This window comes from Protopterus annectens, chromosome 3.part1, assembly GCF_019279795.1.
Source record: "Protopterus annectens isolate FY-2018-M chromosome 3.part1, PAN1.0, whole genome shotgun sequence".
In the NCBI taxonomy this organism is placed as follows: domain Eukaryota; kingdom Metazoa; phylum Chordata; order Ceratodontiformes; family Protopteridae; genus Protopterus; species Protopterus annectens.
In genome coordinates this window covers 6899381-6922451 of record NC_056732.1, presented here as the reverse complement: position 1 = coordinate 6922451, position 23071 = coordinate 6899381, and the positions used below count along the sequence as shown (strand labels likewise).

The window sequence follows — 23071 nt, the reverse complement described above, 5'->3', positions numbered from 1 at the left end:
ATATATATACACACACACACACACATTTTAATGGTTCCTTTATATATATATATATATATATATATATATATATATATATATATATATATATATATATATTAATATAGCCCTTGCCAGATGTAATAGCAATGCTAAGCCATATATTATTCAAATTTATACTTGGTACTTGTATTAATAACAGAATGAACAATAATAGTCCCTGTACCTGCCTTGAATGCAGTCTTCAGTTCCGGTCTTGTGACGCACTTTGTAATCTTCAGGACAGTGCTACCACACCCATTCAAAAGCAGAATGACATGCACATGGTCAGCCTTTGGTCCATATGGTATTAGGTGTTAGTCTAAATATTAATCAACCCAATATTTCAAGCACAAAATGCAGATCAGAAAATCTGATCATAAATAACATTTTTAACAAAATTTTAAATGGTCTGTCAGTTGAAGAGCCCAATGTGAAGTATGAGATAGGGCATGCCACAAGCGATTCTAAATACCCTTGGTGCAATAACCTGGGATCTAATGTTATAAATGGAGTAAAGGAATGAGCCTTTAAAGTCTGGGGGACATCCAACAAAACTATATAGATTAATGATGCCAATATCCACCCTGAAAGATAACAGACGTTTGGCCTATTAATCTGTGAAATTCTATTTAAATATTTGTATGATAGACTCCCCCACATAGGGATAATGCTTGCCTCGATCTCAGATGTATCAATAATCTGACAACAGGCTAAGTAAAATGCATTTGTATGTATAAATGCTATTTTGTTGCTGTCCAAACTGTATTTATGCTGTAACAGAAAGTAGTTGGTGTAATTAGTTGCAGGAAGGAAAACACAAATACAGTCTCTTCAAAACAGATACATATTTCCATGGAAACTTGTACCATACTAGATTCATAGTTAAATTTGGTTTAAAACACTTCAATGCTTCAAATTGGTAAAAGCATAGTTGTTCTAGCCAACATAAATCGAAGCAATCCACTTTATCAGTTTTTCCAAAAATCTGACTGCCCCTAAAACAATGCAATTAAGTGGCAATATGTATATTGTAACACAAAACCACTTAAACACAACATACATAATATGAGTAGATACAATTTGAAATGAAAACTCTTCAAAAATCACATATAATTTAGCGACAATGATTTCACTGTTATATGTCCAAAATTTGAAGGAAAATGTGATTTAACATTCAAGTCCCAAATACGTCTTCCAAATACTCTTATCGCACAGCATAAACGTTCCTCATAAAGAATATAGTCAATAGTCCAAAAATCCCATTTATCCCACTGTAGTAAAGATAAAATGATAATTGGCCACTCATATACATGACCTGTTGAGTTTCAAAGAAGCTCTTATTGCCCTAAAATAGCTCCGTTCTTGTTCAAACTGTTGGTCGCGATGATAAAATGGCGGCCGAGAAACCAAAAAGTTAGTCAGAAACTAGTTTGCTCAAAATTATATACACAAAGTCACCCAGGTACTCATAAATCGTATGAACAATGACCAAATGTTGTCGTTTTAATCCCAAACATGAGCAGCCCAGTAAATTAACTGAAATAAAACTCATCCGTGAATGGAAAATGACAGTTGAAAAGGCAACTGGTAGGCTGAAATGCTGCTCCTCATTAACCCCAGTGCAGCAACCAAAAGTGCATGAAAGAAATGTGGCCAAATGCCTGAAAAAGGCTATTTAAATTTACTCATAATCAGGAAACGTCAGTTGATGTTGAAGCTTACATGGAGAATAGTGAAAAGTTGAAGGCTTGTATATACGTAGCTTCTCCTTATGCTACTTGGCTGCTTCATGTAAAAAAATGATTCTTCTGCCACACAAACGACCCTGACTGTTAATCACTGAAAACCAAGTATACAGCCAACTTGTACAAAAATAAATAAATCCAACTCCCAATCAGCATAAATGTAATTCTTTTACTGTGAGCTGCAGATGAAGACATGCAGCTCACACCAGTCTCACAGAATGAAGAGTATGTGTTGCATCAAAAGAGTTCCCCCTGCATGAAAGGCAATTGCATGACTTTAGTTATGTAGAGTCCAAAATCCAGAGAGTAAGCCAGCAAACTGTGAGACCGAAATATATTTATTCAGTAAGACAATGCACAAACAAACCGGTTTTGGCTGGTACACAACACAGCCTTCCTCAGTATAAATCAAATCCATTTCAAGTAGTATTTTATACATGCATTTAATTGAATCAAGTGTGTGATTGGGTAGTCAAAATTGTTCGTTTAATCCAGGTGGAAATAAACGACCCAGTTTAACAATCCATTTTTTCTCCTTTGCGTCAAGAATGGAATGCCACCCGGCTTTGTTGGATTGGCACAGTTTACGAGATCAACTTTTTTCCCAATTGCAGCAGCGAATGTTTGATATATTTAGCTACATGCAGCTGTGGCTCCTGGTTCATAGGTACATACTAGGCTATCTGCCCTAGAGCATTTATAAGCCTAGCCAGAGTGTGTTTGGCTTTCGCCACCCATTTTAAATTAATTTTGCTATGCCCACATAGGACAAACTTCACGACCATGTAGACTGAGAATTTCTGAACACACCAGTGACATGAGGAATGAAAAACCAAGCAGTGCTCTATATTAACATTCCATAAAACCTTCATCTGCCAAGTTTAGTTTCATGGTTATTGATATCATGAAAGGGAATAAATCCAACAAAGCAGGGTGACATTCCATTCTTGACACAAAGGAGAAAAAATGGATTGTTAAACCGGGTGGTTTATTTCCACCTGGATTAAACTAACAATTTTGACTACCTTATCACACACTTGATGCAATTAAATGCATGTATAAAAGACTACTTGAAATGGATTTGATTTATACTGAGGAAGGCTGTGTTGTGTACCAGCCGGAACCGGTTTGTTTGTGCATTGCATTACTGAATAAATATATTATTTCAGTCTCAGTTTACTGGCTTACTCTTTGGATTTTAGCATATATAATTAACCTGAGAAATAAAACTAGAACATGCAGATTTGGTGGTTTAAAGGATAGACTTGCATGTGGTATAATAAAAGATGATGGCGTGAGAAAGATTTTGCTTCATGACAATGACTCAGCTTTAAATAAGGCCTTTGAGATCTGTCAGATATATGAGCTCACAGGAAAGCACACAAATATGCTTACAAATGAGAGTAGCTCTATGAGAGCAGCTCTAGGAGGCACAGTGATAAAGCTCATGTTGACAGTATGCAGCAAGTGGTTAAAAGAAACCGGCCCAAGCACATGCCAGCAACTGTAACCCCTTCAGCGCTCACCAGTAAACCCCAGAACTTTCCAGCAAGTTCTAGAAGTCGTACAGTCTCAGTGAAGCATAGGAGTGAAACAGCACACTCAAAGCAGGGGCCCCAACCTAGTTTCATTGCCAACTGTCGTAATTGTGGTAGAAGTCATGAATCTAAAAGGGAGAAATGTTTAGCTTTTGGTCAGCAATTCCACAAATGCAATAAATGGAATCACTTCAAAAGTTTTTGTAAATCAAAAGGCCCATATTCTTTTATAAAATGGGAACATTTTAAGAAACGAGTTGATCAGTTAAACAGTGGCAAGTCTACTCTATGCTGATGGTGTGTCAGTGCTTCATGAAACAGTCAATGTAGTAGATTTAAGGGCAAAGAATGAAGTATTTTGTACTTGTCGGATAAATGGCAAACCCAGAGAGCTCAAAGCTGATACAGGTTCTAAGTGCAATGTTATGTCTGCAGAAATATTTACTAGAGTGTGTAAAGGTGAAAGGCTTGATTTGGCAAGGTGTGCAAAGCTTGTTGCTTATGGAGGTGAAGAAATTCAAAACGAAGGCTCAGTGCTTTCATGTTACTCTGCTAGAAGAAGCTACGACTTGTTATTTTATGTGGCCAAGAGGCACATTTTGTCATTATCAGGGCTCAGAGACAGTTTGAAAATAGGACTATGTTCATTTAATAAGGAAGTTCACCATGTTAGCTTAAAACACCACTACTCTAATTTTGCCCAGCACATTTTTCCCACCTATGCTGATCTTTTCCAGGACAAACTAGGCAAACTTCCAGTTATGTACTCCATGAAGTTAGACCCAGAGGTCAGTGCAGTGATTAGGCAAGCATGTTAAGTTCCAATAGCCATGCAGGACATAGTTAAAGCCAAGCTAAATAAAATGGTGAGACAAGGTGTGATTTGTCCAGTCGAAACTCCAAATAAATGGATATCTTCCATGGTGGTAGCTCATAAGAAAAGCTCAGATGACATCAGATTATGTACTGATCAACGAGATTTGAACAAAGCATTAAAAAGACCTCATCATCCAATGCGCACAGTCAAAGAAGCCGCAGCCTTAATGCTAAATGCCACGATTTTCTCTGTCTTAGATGAAAAGAGTTCATTTTCACAAATTCAGCTTAACAAAAAAATCCTTATTGCTCACTACTTTCAGTACTCTGTTTGGCAGGTACAGATTTTTGAGAATGTCATTTGGGATAAATTCTGCAAGTGAAGTTTTTCAACATGCAATACAGCAAATGCTTTCTGGGTATCCTTGCGCTATTATACTAGATAACATAGTAGGAGATCATGATGAAGCAGAGCATGACACAAACCTCAGAAAAGTTCTAGAAAGTGCACGTCAAGTGAATCTTAAGCACATTCCACACAAATGCAAATTCAGGCTAGAAGAAGTTACTTATGTTGGCCATTTATTTACGACTACAGGCCTACAACTAAACCCTTCAAAACAGTCAGTCATTCTCGAGATGCCAGGTCCAGACAATGTTCAAGTCCTGCAATGTTTTCTTGGAATGGTCAACTACTTAGGCAAGTTCTGAACTTGCCTAACTATCATCACCACTCAGAGAACTGACGCATAAAGATGTATCCTGGCCTTGTTTAGATCAACACCAAAGAGCATATGATGTCCTGAAACAGAATTGCTAGTCCACCAATGCTCAGATACTATGATGTTCACAAACCAGTTACACTTTCCTGTGATGCTTCGGAATTTGGTCTTGGTGCAGCACAAGAGGAACAACCTGTTGCCTATGCATCGAAAACTCTTACCCAAGCTGAAATGCAGTATGCCCAGATCGAGAAAGAGCTTTTGGCAATTGTGTTTGCATGTTCAAAGTTCCATGCTTATGTTTATGGTAGACCTATCTAGATCAAAACAGACCACCAACCTCTAGTCACAATCTTTAGAAAGTTAATACATTCAGCTCCAGCCAGGCTGCAACGTATGATGCTGAGATTGCAAAACTATAATTTCAATTTTGTCTACAACAAAGGCAAACTTCTTTATGTTGCTGATACATTATCCAGATCACCCAGAAATATCACAAGCAGCACAAGAATGAAAACCTTGATTCTGAAGTCATGGAAGTGAGAGATGTTTTTTCCACATGTCTTGATGAGTTGAAAGATCACACAGCCATGGATCCAGTTTTACAAAGGCTCAAACATGATCATTCAAGGATGCCCATCAAAGCAATCTAGTTTATTTTCCATACAGAGATGAGATTTTGGCTGACAGGTGGTATAATGAAAGGTCCGAAAGTAACTGTTCCAAAGTCCTTGCACACAGAGCACATTACTATCTTGCATTGTGGTCACCCAGGAACTGAATCTACCAAAAGAAGCGTGAGAGGTCTGGTATTTTGGCCTTCTATGGTACAAGACATTGAGAGTGCACTTTCATCTTGTTCAGCGTGTAATAGTACAAAGCCACATGAACAGAAGGAAGAAACCAATTCAGCTTAACCAGATTCAGGAACTACCTTGGTCAACAATAGCCATAGACATCTTCGAGTGGAATGGGCAACTATTTGGTGTTACTAGACTCTTACTCCAGTTGGGTCAAGACTGACTTACTTCCTAACCTAGCATCCAGTACTGTCATTACTGAGATGAAGTGTTATTTTGCAGTGCATGGTAGCCCGCACAGTTATTTCTGAAAATGGCATACAGTTCACAAGTCAACAGATTTGCTGAAGAATGGGACTTTACTTATGTCACAAGTAGTCCAGAGTACCCGCAGTCAAATGGTTTGGCAGAACGTGCAGTTCAAAGTGCAAAGCAGTTTCTTGAGAGGTCAAAACCAGATAACAGAGATGTTTTCCTGAATCTCTTGAATCACAGAAATGTTCCTAATGATACTCATCTTGGTTCACCTGCTCAGAGACTTTTGTTGAGACAAACCAGAACCACATTACCAATCAGCAGTCAATTGTTGGTTCCATGTGTCAAAAACAACAGGTTAGTAAAAGCCAATCTGTTGAAGAAGTGCTTAACCCAGAAGTCTTACTACGATAAGACTAGCAATGCGCTCAATCCATTATGAGAAGGAGAAGTGGTAAAGATGGAAATGTCCAAAGGTTATGATCAAATTCGTGACATGAAGAATACTGGTCCAGAACAGAGATCATACAATGTGGAATCAGAAGGAGCAATCTTTAGGCAGAATCAGAAGCATTTGTGACCGGTGTCTGAGCCTATATTACAGCACATAGCCTGTGAGATAGACTCCAGCTCAGAGTAAGTTGTTCAGTGTTCCAATTCCAGAGGAAGTTCCAGAGAGTATTCCTGTTCCTGTGACGAATCCAGAAGTCCCTAACATGGGTTGTGCACCGCAGACTGTCACCATTGCTAAATTTGGTCCCAACTGTTATGTTACGAGATGTACTCGAATCTATAAACCCTGTAGCAGATATGAAGCAACTTGGGCATGAACATTGTGTTTTGTTTCCAATATATATAGTAATGCATGTCTATCTCTGATATTGTTTTGTATAAAGGGCAATCATTTTAAGAGGGAGGATGTAGATCAATATGTGTGCATATACCTTTAAGAATGTAATCAAGAGCTTGCACAAGTGCATAAATACTGAGCACGTGCAAGTCTGACTGCCATTTTGTAGTTAGCTGTTGAGATGTAAGCATGTATGTAAGCTCTGTCTGTTAATTAGCTCATTCGGATTTAATGATGCTGCTATCCATCCTGATGTTTTTATTTGTATTAAAGCATCTAAACGAAACCCCATGCCTCCTTGTTATATGAGTTAGAGATGAACAAGTGATAACCCTTGCAGAGAAATGTAAGGAGAGGTGGGTGGCTGAACTCCAGGCATGTCTTTTGAAGTGTCAAGCACCAACCCAGTCCCCGAGTGTCTGTCCTTGTGGTGATGTTCTAAACATGGGGCTGACTAGGGGATCCTTTTCATCTCCTGAGTTAAGAGCTCTTCAATGACTGCTATGTTTCCTGGATACAAAAGCTTTTCATTCTTTCCCCTAACTGACTGGATAAATTTCTGGCACCTACAACAGTGGTCAAAACTGTGTTCCCACCTGAGACAGTAAATACAATGCCAATGCATGTTTGGTTGGTAATCTGATGGCCAGATGGACATTTAGCATGCCATTTATGTATAAGAATGCAGGACTTTAAAGCCAAGAGCAAGGTTTGATTTCTGACCAGTGCGAGTGGCAAAAGAGAAGTTGTGGACCTGAGGGATATAAATCAGTAAGAACCAGCACTTTACTTCACAGCGTTCTTTAATATAGCTGAACGGATGTCCCTGAAGACAAAACATTACAAAATACCAGAATGGCTGGTGGGGAAGAACTCAATCAGGGACCCATCAGCGAGGGGCTTCAATACTTAGGACATTGTTTTGCATCCTTCCTTGAGAGGAGCCAAGATCAAAGATGAAAAGTTTAAATTCTCCACTGACATGCATTTAAAATGGTCAAGGAAGAATGTTTAAGTGAAAAAAGAATCTCAACTGACCACCCCCCCACCGACAAAGACAACTAACAGAATATATAAATAGAAGTTGACAGGGAATTAAAAAAAAAAATTCTAAAAAGACAACAACAAAGGCACAATGTCACAGGGCTACTAGCAAATGGACAGCAATGACCACTGATGCCTACAATGTCAGCAAGAAGCTCTGCAGAATGACAGCCAAGAGGGAAGACTGTTCCTTGTATTCTTCAGCAGAGTTTACAATCAATATGACAGGCATGGAAAATAAAATCACAAAGTCACTTACAGCCTGGATTTCCTACGTTTTTCACTCTGCAATTAGAGATTGGGCTAAATGTACACAGATCATTTAGCAACTTTTTTGTGTTATTTTACTTAGTATATTGCCTGTAGTACACACCTTTGTTAAGGGATTTTTTTTTCTCAAGTAAATTAAAGTAATACTTTGAACTGCTGAAAAATTACCGGAGAAATTTTCTTCAAAAACGGTACTTGATACAAAGTAGAAAAATTCACATTAATGTAGCAAATCTGTGGTTAAGTCAATGGGCGCACCTTGGCCAGTTCCCAGACTGGTGACCTCTCTAATTAAAGGTCAGGACTGAAAAAAAAAAAAAAACAATCCTGCAAAACTGTTACACAGAGCATGTACTAACTCCTTGCTGCAATTGTAATGTTTAAATGAATTCATTTAAACAGCCTCAATATCAGCCACAATACCTATGGCAATACTGCATTTTCATGCATTTGGCAACTTTTCTGAAGTACTATTCACACTCCCCTAACAGCCAGTACCCAAAGCAGTTGCCCGCTTTCACCCTGCCCTAGCGGTGACACTAATCTTCATTCTCATTTCTTCCATGTTCATGTCACCAATTGCTAATAGCTACTGTTATTTTTTAAACTCAGGAGGCAGTACAGAAAAAGATAAAACAACTTACCTACAGATGCTCGTACTGTTGTGATGTCATAAGATTCCAAGGTACGTATGACATCATCTAAACAGCTGATACCCTCCTCAGGAGTAAAAGTCACTTCATGGTGCTCACTACCAATAAAGTTTGCCACCTAGCATTTTTGGAAAAGAATATAGCATGATTAAATGACTAGTACATTGATAGGCTGTAGAAGGCACATCACATACTTCCCATATTTATACTACCTGTCCAATAAAAAAAAACTCTTGACAATGTACATCTCTAACAGGAAATCTTACTTCTCTCAGTCTCCATCTCCATATACATAACCTCAACACTACCTTTTTAAAACCCTAATTGTGTTCAGCCACTGTACAATGTAGCAGTTTCATTCACACTGCAGTCTAAACTGAAGTACATGTTCAGCAGGAATAAGGTACAATGTAGCAGGTTCATTCACACTGCAGTCTAAACTGAAGTACATGTTCAGCAGGAATAAGGTACAATGTAACAGGTTCATTCACACTGCAGTCTAAACTGATGTACATGTTCAGCAGGAATAAGGTACAATGTAGCAGTTTCATTCACAGTGCAGTCTAAACTGACGTACATGTTCAGCTGGAATAAAATACAATGTAGCAGTTTCATTCACACTGCAGTCTAAACTGATGTACATGTTCAGCAGGAATAAGGTACAACGTAGCAGTCTTATTCACAATGCAGTCTAAACTGATGTACACGTTCAGCAGGAATAAGGTACAATGTAGCAGTTTCATTCACAATGCAGTCTAAACTGATGTACATGTCCAGCAGGAATAAGGTACAATGTAGCAGTTTCATTCACACTGCAGTCTAAACTGATGTACATGTTCAGCAGGAATAAGGAAGGTTAAAACTCTTACTACACTGATATCGGACATAAATATCTACTGCTATGGTGAAGATTTCAGCTGACAAACTGTTTTCTTTGGAAGAATCACATTTAGATACATACATAAACTATGGGCACAATGCTACACTGTGCCTCAACAATCCACAGTAGAAAATATGTAGAACATTTTCCGTGTACTGTAGAAAAAGAAGTAAGTTGGCATCTCTCCATGATCTGTACCCTTCAAAGAATGGTTTTCCATTTTTTAGATGTAAAACGTCTTCTTTGGAGTCAGTGTTGTTGTTCTGTTACTGTCTAATCCTACTGGCACAGCCATAAATACTATGAAATAGCAAAACAGCACATTTCAATCATGCTCTGAAATCCTTTAGTTGCCCACTGCTGGTGGATACTTTGGTAATGTTGTCTACATTATGAAAGGCACCATTTCAAAATTCTTAAGTTGTATCCCTGGTTTGTGTGGTGGTATGCATCACAGATGGAGAATATGCCCAGATACACAAGACGTACACATCCATTTGCATAGTTCCTACCTATTGCACTTCTGCTTGAGAAAAAGAGTTCTGTACTTACAATAACTTGGAATCTGTGTTATGTGCCATTATTCATCACGGATGGGTCTTGGATCTGAGCCAGCAGTGTGAGCGACAGCGTCTGAGCTCAAGCTCCTCCCCCTCCAAGAGCCCCTGCTACCCATAATCCTCAGATTGAGTTTAATAGATAAAAACAAAGACAGTGAAACTGTCTAAAATAAGGAACAGTAGTACTAACACACCATTACTCCATGTATCCCTGGTCACCAGAAGTAGGGTGGGAATGTGATGAACAATTACACCGGATAGCACAGATTCCAAGTTATTTTAAGTACATAACTCTTTATCTGATGTTATCTGTGTAATTATTGATCACAGATGGGTCAGAGTCCTCAGCTATCCATAACCCTGGGAGATCTCAAAGAGGATATGCTGGAGCACAGAAGAACCAAACAAAGTTCTGCCCCTGGACGCTGAGTCCAGTTTTAATGTGTCAAAACGGACAACTGGTGCCGGAATCATGGCCTCAAACTTAACGCCAAAAAATGTATAATCATCCCCTTTGGGAAAAACAAAGTACCCACAAATTATCACATAGACAATAACCCACTGAATACAGAAGAAGTAATCAGAGACCTGGGGACTCAAGTCGATAGTGACCTCTCCTTTGACAACCATGTTGCCAAAGTGGTCAGAAAGACATTCTACCTTGCCCATCTCATCATGAAGGGATTCTCATCCAGATCAAAGGAGGTCATTGTACCTCTACATTCCTCCCTTGTCAGGCCCATGATTGAATATAATGCTCCATTTGGGATGTATCTCACCCGGCACATGCAACAACTGGAAAGACCCCAGAAGTACCTCACCAAGAGGATCATAGGTCTCAAACATGTGCCTTATCCAGCTAGATTAAAGAAACTCCAGCTCTATTTAGTAGCATACCGCCTGCTCAGAGGTGATTTGTGCCTAACATATAGGGCCATGTCCAACCAAGAACTGATGGACATGCTCCATCTCAAAAATCCAAATCCACCAGAACCACCGAGCTAAAGATTTCAACCTCTGCACAAATATGAATAGGACATGCTGGAGGGATAGATTCATAACACAGAGGTTACCCATACTCTGGAACAAAATCCCAGTTCATGTGAGACAGAGCCCTTCATTGGCACTGTTCAAGAAAAATCTCGATGCATGGATGGGAGATCGCAAGTTTACCCCGGGAGTCACCTCAGTGTCACTACTAGACAGAGGTATAGTTTACTAAATAATGGGGCCCCACATGTGTCACTACTAGAGAGGCGCAACTATATAATACGGGGTGGCGGAAGCCACATCACTGTTGGCTAGGCTTATAAATGCCCCCGGGCAGATAGCCTAGTACACTACTATGAAACTATGAAAAAGGTATGAAGATTTGACCAAGTAGCAGCAGCACAAATGTCATCCAAGGAAGTTCTTGCCCAGAAGGCCAAAGTAGTAGTCAACAACCTGGTAGAATGGACTTTTACTGGCCTGGGAAGATCAATGCGATTGCTTTCATAGATATGAGCTATGCAACAAGCAATCCAATGTGAAATAGGCACTCTGGAAATGGTCTTACCTTTCCTGGCCTGAGAGAATGACATGAAAAGTTGATCTGATTTTCGAAAAGTCTCAGTTCTGTTCAAATAAAAATGTAGCTGCCTGTAAACATCTAAACAATGCAGATTGTATTCCCCTTTGTTCGAAAAAGACGGGAAGTTGAATTGACTGATTAAGGTTAGACTTTGAGGCTACTTTAGGAATGAAGGAAGGATTGGTCAGGAGAGAGACCCTATTTTTGTGAAAAACCATGAAGGGAGGTTTTATGCAAACAGCCTGCACTTCAGAAACTCTCTTGGCCAAAGCAATAGCCACCACAAATTCTGTCTTCCAAGACAGAAACTTAATATCACACTTCGCAAGCTGAAAGGGAGGTTGTGTCAGGGACTGCAGCATCAAAGTAAGATCCCAAGGAGGAGATGGATCTTTGAAAGGAGGCCTGAGCAAGAAAACACCCTTAAGAAAAGCCCTGAACAGCCTAGAAGAAAATGTAGGGCTGTCATTTAGGTGAAAGTTAGAAATAGCCACCAATTGAAGCTTAATTGTCAAGAAGCTCACTCCATGTTGAAGCAGAGAGGATAGGAATGGTACTCTGCCGACCAACCGGAGACCGTCCTCTCTATCATCTGGAAAGCATGTCTGGAATAGGAGCAGGAAAAGGATCTATGTCATGCTGATGAGCACATAGAGAAAAACCTCTTCCATTTGCTGGAATTAACTTTTTAGTAGTAGGTGTCTGGGAGGCCAAAATGATGTCCTTCTCCGGAGAAGGCAGCTTAATCTGGCTGACAACCACTGGAAGTGGAGGTACCAAGCTGTCAGCTGCAGGGATTGAAGGTTGGGAAGAGGATACCCCCAGAGATGGGAAATGAGATCCTGGGCTGGATCGAATATCCAGGGTAGATATTTTAGATGACACCAGAGGAGGGAGAACCACATCTGACGAGGCCAGAAAGTGGCAATGAGGATGAGGTGAGCCTTCAGGTGAATGGCATTTTGTAAGACTTTGGGAATGAAGGGCGTTGGAGGATAGGCGTAGAGAAGTCCCAGTGGCCAATCATGAATCAGAGCATCCCTGGGTGATTCCCCCGGTGGGGGAATCAGGGCAAAGTATTGGCTGCATTTGTGATTGATCAAGGAGGCAAATAGATTGCAGCACGGGAGACCCCAATGGTTGAAAATCTGTCTTGCCGTTGACTGGTTCAGGGACCACTTATGGGGACTCAGGATAGATTTGCTGAACTTGTCTGCCAACACACTGAAATCATCAGGAATATGAGTTCCAAGAAGAAAGTGCCTGGAGGACATAGCCCATTTCAGACACTCTTATGGCCTCTTTGTACAGAGGATATGATCGTGTCCCACCTGCTTTTTATGTACCAACTACCTCCATGTTGTATGTCTGAACTGCCACAGTCCCCAGAGGGAGATGGTCCTGGAAGGCTTGCAACAATAGAAGGACTGCTCTCATCTCTAGGACACTGATCTGCAACTTGGTCTCTGATGGGGACTACGTGCCTTGGACCGTCCTTCCCTGAAAATGTACCCCCACTTCAACAGGGAGAAATCCATGGTCACTGTGCCCTGGGGGTGTGGAAGACAAAAGGGTCTCCCTAGCAGATCATATTTGGACTGGAGCCACCACGCTAAGTGATACCAGCAGACTCAAGATATCCGGACTGCTATGGACATAGGGTGAAGATGAGCTGACCACTGTATAGCAAGGATCCACTGACGCACTCACATGTGGTACTTGGCGAAGGGGACCAGCTGAATTGCTGACACCATAGAACCAACTGCTTGAAGTATTAAATGGGCAGAGACACTCTCCTGATCCAGGAGAAGGACTTGCTCCCAGTTCGCGTCTACCCTACACAGGGAAAGAGCTGCAGTCTCTGACACAATGTCCAGAAGAACCCATATGAAGATGTGACTTGAGAAGGTTGACTGTAATGCCCTGATCTTGAAATAGGCCGAGCGTGTAATCCATGGCTAGAGTAAGATGATGCCTTGTGGGAGCGGTGAGGAGCCAATCATCCATGTACGGACAGACCTGAAACCCTTGCAGCTGGAGATGGGCTGCTACCACTGCCATAAATTTGATGAACACCTGGGGGGCTGAAGTGAGACCAAAGGGCAGGCCTCTGAACTTATAGTGATTGGCCTTCAGCTGGAAGCGCAGGAATCTCCTGGAGCATCTATCGATTTTTATGCGATAGTAAGTGTCCTGGAGATCTACCGAGCACATCTAATTGTCCTTGCGCAGAAGTGGAACAATGGACTGATCAATGACCATCCGGAACTTCAACTTCTTAACTGATAAATTCAACTTGCTGATGTCCAGAATGGGACACAGGTCCCCGGTTTTCTTGGGCAGTAAAAAGAAGCGAGAGTAAGTCCATGACCCTCATTGTCCTGTTGGGCTCTCCTGGATGGCTCTTTCTTGAAGAAGGTCTTGAACCTCTGTAAGAGTTAATTCACTCTGGCAGGGTGGAACATGCGGGAGTGACTTTTGAATTGGGGGGGTGATCAAAGGATTGAAGGATATGAAGTATCCCCTGGACATAATGCTTAGCACCCACTGGTCTGAGGTAAAAGTCCCCCAAGCTAAGGGTGGCAAGGAGATATGGCCCCCAACTGCTTCCAGAGCAGGACAGTCGAGCAGAGCTTCAGGAGCACTGCGGGGGCTTCTCCAAGAAGGGTTCTCAGGAGCCCTGATTTTGCAGACCTCCTCTGCCTCTGGGGTGGTGTCTGCCATCAAATCCCCTTCCACGGCCGGAAGAAGAGGATTCCTGAAGAGCATCTTAGAAGAAAGACTGAGCCTTGCGGAACCACAAGTTCTTACTACCCCACTAAGTGTTGGAGAGGGAACATTGGAGAGTAGAAAACATGATCCCAACTGCAGACAAAGTCTTTCCCTCCTGTGTGTCAGGGTTTCCTTGACAGAAGGACCAAACAATGTAGATCTGTCAAACAGGGCATTGGTAAAGGATGCCTTGAAGTTGTCCCCGGACCTGCAAAGGTAAAGCCAGGCATGATGCCTGATAGCAATGCCTTTGCCCGCTGCTCGAGAGGTGGCCTCAGCTGCATTAGAGATCAACCTCATTGAGGCATTAGCAAGGGATGTAAGAGTGGAAAGCTTCGGAGAGACCAGTTTTAGGCTGTCTGGAGGCAACAACTCTGAAAGGGAAGAGGAAAGCTAAGACAGCAAATCTCTTTGCAGCCATGTGAAATGTGCCATATAATTAGTAGTCCTCAGTCCAAAAGTAGCTGAAACATACACACACTTCACAAAACGGTCAATCACCCGCAGCTGTCTTGTAGGGGGGGTGGACCGTAGAGCTCTGTTCCGCGAGCACTTTCTTGGTGACTGCAACCACAATGGCATTCACAGGGACACCCTTACTCCAAAACTCTGTCTTTCTGTGGACTTGGGAACTTGTCCGCTCTCTTGGGGACTGGTTCTACTATGTCTGGCTCCTTCCACGCCCTGTTGGAAATAAGCTGAACTAGCTCATCCTCAGGGAAGGGTCGACTGGGGAGGAAGGGAAGACCCCAACACAGCATCAACCTCCCAGGACAATATTGTTCCTAAGCTGTCTAAAGTGGATGGACCCAAGGGCAGGGAAGGTCTGAAAACTCTGGACCAGAACCCCCACCTCGGTGGTACCCACAGACTTCTTGGGACAGAAGCATCACCAGCTCCGAAGGCAACAGAGCTGAACCACCCAGGCAGTGTGGGAATGGGAACACTACCATACACAGATGGCCTCTCCATAGGCAAGCTCTGACCCTGGGAATCCGAACTCACATGAGTCGGACAGAAACAGAGAAGTTCCTCATGTGGGTGAAGAGCCCATTGGCAAGTGGCTAGGGGACAATAACAAGCCAAGTTCAATTTGGGCTTTGAGGACGATCCTCTTCATGCAATCCATGTTTGAAGGCAGCAAACTCCTGGAAGAACTAGAGAAAACAGAAAAATGGCCTGACTGAGCTGTGGGTCTGCAGTCCCTAGAAGAGGACCTACTGTCCTGTCTTGGAGCTGATCTTTTTAAAGTGGCTGGCAGATCATCAATAATGATGGGCTCCAAAGGAGCCGTTAGATCTAATGGCGTGGATGGATCTGAGAGTGCCAAGGACCCCATGGAAGGATCCGGACTGGTCAGATCCAAGGGGGGTTTGGATCCGATTGGATTCGAGGACCTCCTAGCCTCCGAGGATTCGGATCCAGCTAGGGGAGCCGAGGTTCTCAGAGTCTAAGACCCCAGAGCCAATGCCCCTACAGCTGGGCTCAGATCCAGGGAACTGGGATCAGAGAGCCTTGGCCTATTAGCAGGAGAGTCCCGAGAGGAAGAGGGCTTCCTCTTGGCATCAACAGGACTCTGGAGGGGGAGCCCGAGACCAGGGGACCCCCTTTAGCTAGCCCTTTGAGCAAAAGCTTATTTCTACAGTCTAAGAGAGCCCTGGGGTTGAATCCCGCACAAATATCACATTCAACCTCTAAATGGGGCTCTCCGAGACAGTAGATTCACTCCTCATGCTTATCAGTGGGAGCTAGCTTCTGACCTCATCGGCACCAGCACCTAAAACCTGAGGGTTTGTCAAACATACTACCCAAGCACTAACACAAACCCCCCCAGCACACGCCCACACACAAACTGCCTAACCCAAAGAAGGGAGAAAGGAAAGCTAACAAGCAAGGGATAAGGCGGGAAAACCCTAAGGGACCAATCCAATGACTAACGGAGGGGCGGGAATCTATTACCAGACTAAAAAGACTAAACTAAGCTACTAATAGGAAAAGACAGAAGGAAGAGAAATAACCCAAAATTTAAACTACTTACACCTCAACTTACAGATCTAACTGCAGAAGACATGTCCATTTATGATTCACGGCAAATGATATCTGAAGATTATAGGTAGCAGGGGCTCTTGGGAGGGGAGGAGCTTGAGCTCAGAAGCTGTTGCTCACACTGTCTGATCCAAGAGCCATCCATGATCAATAATGACATGGATAGCATCAGATTGGTTATATGCAGAAAAAGCAAGGGCTGCTTACTGTTAATTCAAACTCTGCAGTGAATTGCAGTTGAATATCTATTCAGTATTTTCATGTTCTTTTACTATTTATTATTAAATATAATTAAAACTTCTATTGTGGCTGGCCCTTGCGAAAAGTATCTTAACCTTTGAGAATACTTGTATTTGGTGACACTGTGTGCCACTCAAGAAGGCCTAGCTGTCTTGGTCAACTACTATCATTTGTATTAATATTAACTTCACTCAGCATAATTGGATACCCGTTTAAGACCCTTTAGTAACTGACTATGGCTGTGCTACCTTATAGTCTTGGCAAACTTAGGAAAGCGGACAATTTGTGCCATCCTTTCCCAGGTGTGTGTGTGTGTGTGAAAATTAAATCTTAAGAGTGTGTGTGTCAGCTACTTAGGGAAGGGACACAAAGCACTGGGTTCATAGAGAGGGTGCTGGAGGACTTGGCTTGCAGACTCTGCTGAAGACCTAACCCTACAGCTGTACCAGTGGGGAGTCTTACTGTAGACCTGGAGGGAGACAGCTATAGAGACATCCAGACCCCGGGCTGAGTGTGTTCCCTGTTTAATCTTGAGGGAAATTGTGCTTGATGCAGAGAGGTCTGCATCTGGAAATACTGAGTGTATTCATTTGCATTCCAAGTGCATGTCCCTATCCAGTGTCAGTGGTGAGGATTCAGGCTCTTTGATTACTGGCCCAGCATGGGGATGTCACATATTTGTGGCAGTGGTGGCCATCACATATTGATAGCAGTGGTGGGCAACACAATCATCATCATCAGCAAACAACTTGTGCTGAAAGCGCTGTCCACAACTAAAAACACTTTCTCCATGGGACCAGATAACATATCAGGCTGTTTATCAAACGGTACTAAGCATGCCTTGGTGGAAACTCTCCATTAGTTAATTAACCTGAGCTTGGCTACAGGCTCAGTCCTAGAAGTATGACATACAGTGCTGGTGATGCCACTCCATAAAGGTGTCCTTACTAATGACCCTCAGAAACTACAGGCCCATCTACCTGAATCAAATCTGTAAGGCCATGGAACACATAACAGACTTAATTAACACTGACATTAGAAATCTCATCAGGATAGACCTGCAGAAATTTGGTTTTCTAAAACATAGATGCTGTCTAATGAACCTGCTAAACTTCTTTGAGAGTAGGTAACACAAGCTATTGTCTGTGGTCACACCATAAACATAACCTACCTTGATTTGGTCACGGCATGTGGTACCATCCCCCATGCTAGTATAATTAATAAACTAAATGCATTACATCTACAGCCCAGTGTGGTAAGATGAATAGAAAGCTGGCTAAAAGACGACCCATATGGTGCAGGGGGCAGAGACAGCGTCAGAGAATATGAAGGTGACCAGAAGTGTCCAGCAGCGCTCAGTGTTAGGACCATTTTTGCTCGATATTTACTTCTCTGATCTAAAGACAAAAAAAAAAAAAAATACCAAGTCTTTACATGCAAACTGGGAGTCATTGTCAAACCCCTCTGACTCAGAAGCCCTCCAGCAGGAATTTACATTAATGAATGCCTGATGTATTGAAAATGGGCCTAAATGAAATGCTAAAAATGCAATATCCCATCCAGCACACAGCATAAGCATTGACAATGCCCCAATTCAAAATGGAAATGTAATCGGAGACCCAGGAACCTAAGCTGATAATTCCCTCTTCTTTGATCACCATGTAGCAACAGTTATCAGAAAATTCTTCTACTTGGCATAGATGACCAAGGGAACATCATCCAGATGTAATGAGGCTGTTGTTCTCGTATTCTGCAACGATCAAACCAATTATAGAATCAACACCCCCTTTGAGATGTTTCTCAGTAGATATACCAAACAGAGGGAAAGACTCCAGAAGTTGCTAACAAAGAAGATCACATGTCTACAATCCCTAAATTATTAGTAAAGACTGGAAACACAATTCCACTTTACTGTGTCATACAGCCTTCTCAGAGTGTCATACAGCCTTCTCAGAGGAGACCTATGTCTTGTCTTCTGAGCATTCAGGAACCTAGTAGTTCAAGATCTCGTACCTTCACAAATCAAACATTATCATAAATATCGCAACAAGGATTCTAAACCTGCTTCAGCATACTATCTTCCTTCAAAATAGGACCTAATATGATGGATATTCAAAATTCACCCTAGGCATGACTGACTTAGCTCTTCCTGTGAAGGGAAGTACAGTATAGAGTGAGAACTAGCAAGGAGCAACACGCACAAGATGCAGGAGCCTTGAACTGCCTATGATCCTTAGAATTATCTGTGGAACTAATACTTTCCAAAATAGTAGCTTTAAGTAAAGTATAATCTAAACTGTGCATTTAAAAAAAATAAATGTATAACAGGTTTTTCTTAACTTTTTTCAGCTGGTCTGCCCAGTACATACCAGGCCACATGGGCAATTAGGGGCATAAACCTACATTTGCTATATACCTAAAAAAAATCCATTTCCGGCCTCCACTTTCTTACTGCTAATCAATTTCGAAACACAGGAACAACTATAGAAATTACCACAGGGAAAACTTTATCAATGGTTGCTCAAAAATAATATATGGGCAACTAGTGCCTTCTAAGTGACTATGTACTAAATAATGTTTACTACTCTTACTACAAGTGTAAGAAACATTTACAGTACATGGTAACACATAAGCAAAAAATGCAGGTAGCACTCCCAAGGAAACAACTGGTAAAAACAAACAGGGTGCCACTGGCGAAAGAAACAGATGAATTAATGCTGGAACACTCATAGTTTATTGAGAAACTGCAATTAAAATACCATAAATGCCTTGTATTAAAAATTCCGCGTTTTCGTCTACATAAATCAGACTTCCTCAGATGTACAGCCTAAACCTCATTATAATTATTTTATATTTTCTCTAAAAGCCAAGAACCAATGAATTCAAAATTCCAACTGAGAAATAAACCAATACTCAGTTGAAATATATGAATATTTAAATAACCTCATGAATATTCACTTATTCTTCATTCCCATCGTGTTGCTATTGAATTGACTTTCTTAACCATTCTGTGTAGTAATTTATAAGATTTACCATCAATACATAAAATTTTAGATTACAATAAATAAACACGGTTTTAAAAAAACTATAAAATAAATAAAATGTACTTTAAAAACTAAAAAAGCGTGAATTGGTTTTGAATTTCTTTTAACAAGCCATTATAGGCAACAATGACATCTTCAGTCCACAAGAAATATTACATTCATTGAACACAATTCAAAGCTTAGCAGCCCTCAGTTTTAAAAGTGGCAAAATAGAAAAAGTAATTTAGCTCTGGACTTTTTCCCCCGATTCCAGGGTTACTTGCCACCATAATTCTCTATATTCTACTTGTTCCTCCCATGGGCCACCCCTTATATCTTTATTAATTTGTTCAAGTACTGTAAAATGGAATTTACAACCATCACATTCCTTGGAATGTTTAAATAGGGTGTTAGTTTCCTTACCCTTGGACATGTCATAGACATGTTCATATAGTCTTCTTTTTAGGGTCCTTTCTGTTTTCCCCACATAAAAAGATTTACATTTGTGGCAAACAGCTAGATATACTAACCCCTTTGAATCACAGTTGTAGTACCCTTTACTCTTGATCCACTTTTTCCTACACTCAAGATAAATTTCATTAGTGTTCATAATGTATTCACACTGGTTACAATGTCCGCACTTATATGTGCATTTTCTTTTACCCCTATATGTGTTTTTTCTTTCTTTCTTTATTTTCTAAGATGTTTTTTATACTACTCGAATTTTTATACACTACCTTAAAAGGTAGTCCAAAAATACCCTCCAAGTCAGTAAGGGAAACAAATCTATTCCACTCCTTCTGAAATACATTTCTAATATTATTATTTATTACATTATATTCCAAAACGAATGCTTGATGAAAATTATTAGTAGCATTTAGATCTTCTTTTCCTATTACAATATTACCATTATTACTATTAATTCTATCTCCTTTAATTGGTTTAAATTTATTTTTTCTACTATTTTCAATCTCTTTCCTAATATTTTCCACAAATTCCTTAGGATAGCCTCTTTCAGCAAACATTTTCTCCAAAAAATTACATTCAACTATAAAATCACTATCAGCACTAGTCATATGGCACCCCCTTACAAACTGTCCCTTCACTATATTTCTCTTACAGTGTGAAGGGTGTGCACTTTTAAAATGAAGAAAGGAATTATAAAAAGTGGGTTTTCTGTAAATCCTAGATTCTAGCTTATTCTTTTTGTAAATTTCCAAATCCAGATATTGTAGGGTGTCGTATGACATACGGTGCGTGAATTTAAGAAAATCTGTTGTTTGACCAATGTATTCCATAAATTCTTCAAACATCTCCCTACTGGCTACCCAAAAAATAACTATATAGTCTAAAAACCTTCAATATAATGTCCAGCAGGAGTTGAATTTTGAATTCAGGATGTAGGTTTCCTCCCATCTTGCCAAAACCAAGTTCGCAAAAGTGGGAGCACAGGCTCTCCCCATGGCTACCCCTTGTGTTTGTTGAAAAAATTCACCATTAAATACCAAAAAATTGTTTTTTAATACCATGTCCATTAAACACACACTCGCTATCTTTTCTTTATGGGATAATTGCCTATCTTCAAAAATTATTTCTTCACACATATTCATTCCTGGTAAGTAAGGTATGGATGAAAACAAATCAACTATAGAGAAACAGATTCCGACACAACATACTCTAACAAAAGTAGCAAGGATGACCATCATTATTAAATTTAGAAGTATTATAGGCATTATAAAATACTATAACGAAAGTCAAATCTCCTAATTCTAAGTAAAAGGATCTCTTTATCAGGATATTAGTACTTAATAAGCACTTCCAATATTAACAAGATCATAGCCACTAAGAGAAAAACACTACTGGCATTGGACAGATAGCCAGTAACTGCGCTGCTTATACATTTAGCTGTCAAAAAATTCCCCATGCAGGAGAGATGATCATAAATGGCTGGCGTGGTAAGTGGAAGTCCCTCTAGAAATCACTACTGAACTAAAGATAGAAAAAAAAAAAAAAAAGGCTAAACACTTGTGCGATGAATATACTGTGCATTGTGAAACCACAATACAAGATTAACTAACAAGGCAAAAAAATTGAGACAGTAAATGGAAACATTTCTTATGCATAACTCAAAGCAACTTTAACACTGACAAAATGATCAAGTTTTCACCATGCTGTTATATACTCCTCACCACACCTAGCTTTAGAAGATGTAATGGACCTTGCTGCTCTTTTTCAAGACTGGACTGGAAGAACACTCATCACAAACCAACCAAGGCACAAGAACCAAACCCACTTTTCGACTTCTCAACAAAAGACATCTCAAAATACAATAATCCAGCAAAAATTGCTTGAAACTCGGACCTCATTTACAGAAATCCTTGTAACGTATGTACTCAAAGTACTCTAAGTTGTACAATAACAAAACAAATGAAACGCAAGGGAAAATAAACCATTCTGGATATTGTCCTCTACACCCCCTTACTTTACTGTAGTCATGTTTGAAATTGCTGCCCTTTGGAGAAAGAGTGACTGGAACAGAAGAAATAAATGCCTGTCTCTCTTTTTCTCTGACATGATGCAAGTTCAGAGATTATATAAAGTTCAGAGATCATACAAAGCAAAACATTCCAAGCAAGTGCCAATCACTCCTAAGTTGCACACAAGCAAATACCACCTCAAGAAATCTCATAGGGGGCTAAGGACTGTAAACCTCAATCACCAGATCATCTTCCCCTGTGTTCCTCCACCTTACTATATACACACTTATTCCTCTTTAAACAATAAATAAATGGTTCAGACATCTCAAACCCACAGCCATGTGAGTTTGGAAAACTTCTACCCTAAAACCACACAGCACATCAATACATTACCAGCCACCAATAATTTATGTTGCTTATGCAAAATATCCATCACTATTCCATAACACATAATTCTGCCTACAAGTCCTGCCCAAGATGCTCTGTGTGTCTCTCTCTCTATTAGTATCTTTAAACACCTTTATTAAATCATCATGCTTTAAGTTCACATACTTCAACTTAAAAGAAATTATACCTTAATAACAGTTTCCATTATCATCATGTAATGCTCTCCAGCTGCACACACTGCTCAATTCTTGCCTTCCCTTAAACCTAACACCTCATCCTGAGCATTATTCTGCATTTATTCTTCACACAAATTCCATTCACTTCTATAAAATTCACTCCTTCCCTTTTCTAAAGAACCCTCCAGCAGTTCTTGTACCTCCTTGATGATATTCAATAAAT

The 23071-nt window shown here is 40.5% G+C and overlaps 1 protein-coding gene across 2 annotated transcripts in view; it reads right to left on the bottom strand.

Annotated features, from left to right (window-relative positions):
• The window catches only part of ASNS (asparagine synthetase (glutamine-hydrolyzing)), a 580006-nt gene that overhangs the window by 249210 nt on the left and 307725 nt on the right, over positions 1–23071 (bottom strand). For both annotated transcript variants that reach the window (XM_044066497.1, XM_044066498.1), the window contains exon 7: positions 8706–8832. In XM_044066497.1, the coding sequence (XP_043922432.1) occupies positions 8706–8832 (127 nt within the window). The remainder of the gene's footprint in view (positions 1–8705; positions 8833–23071) is intronic.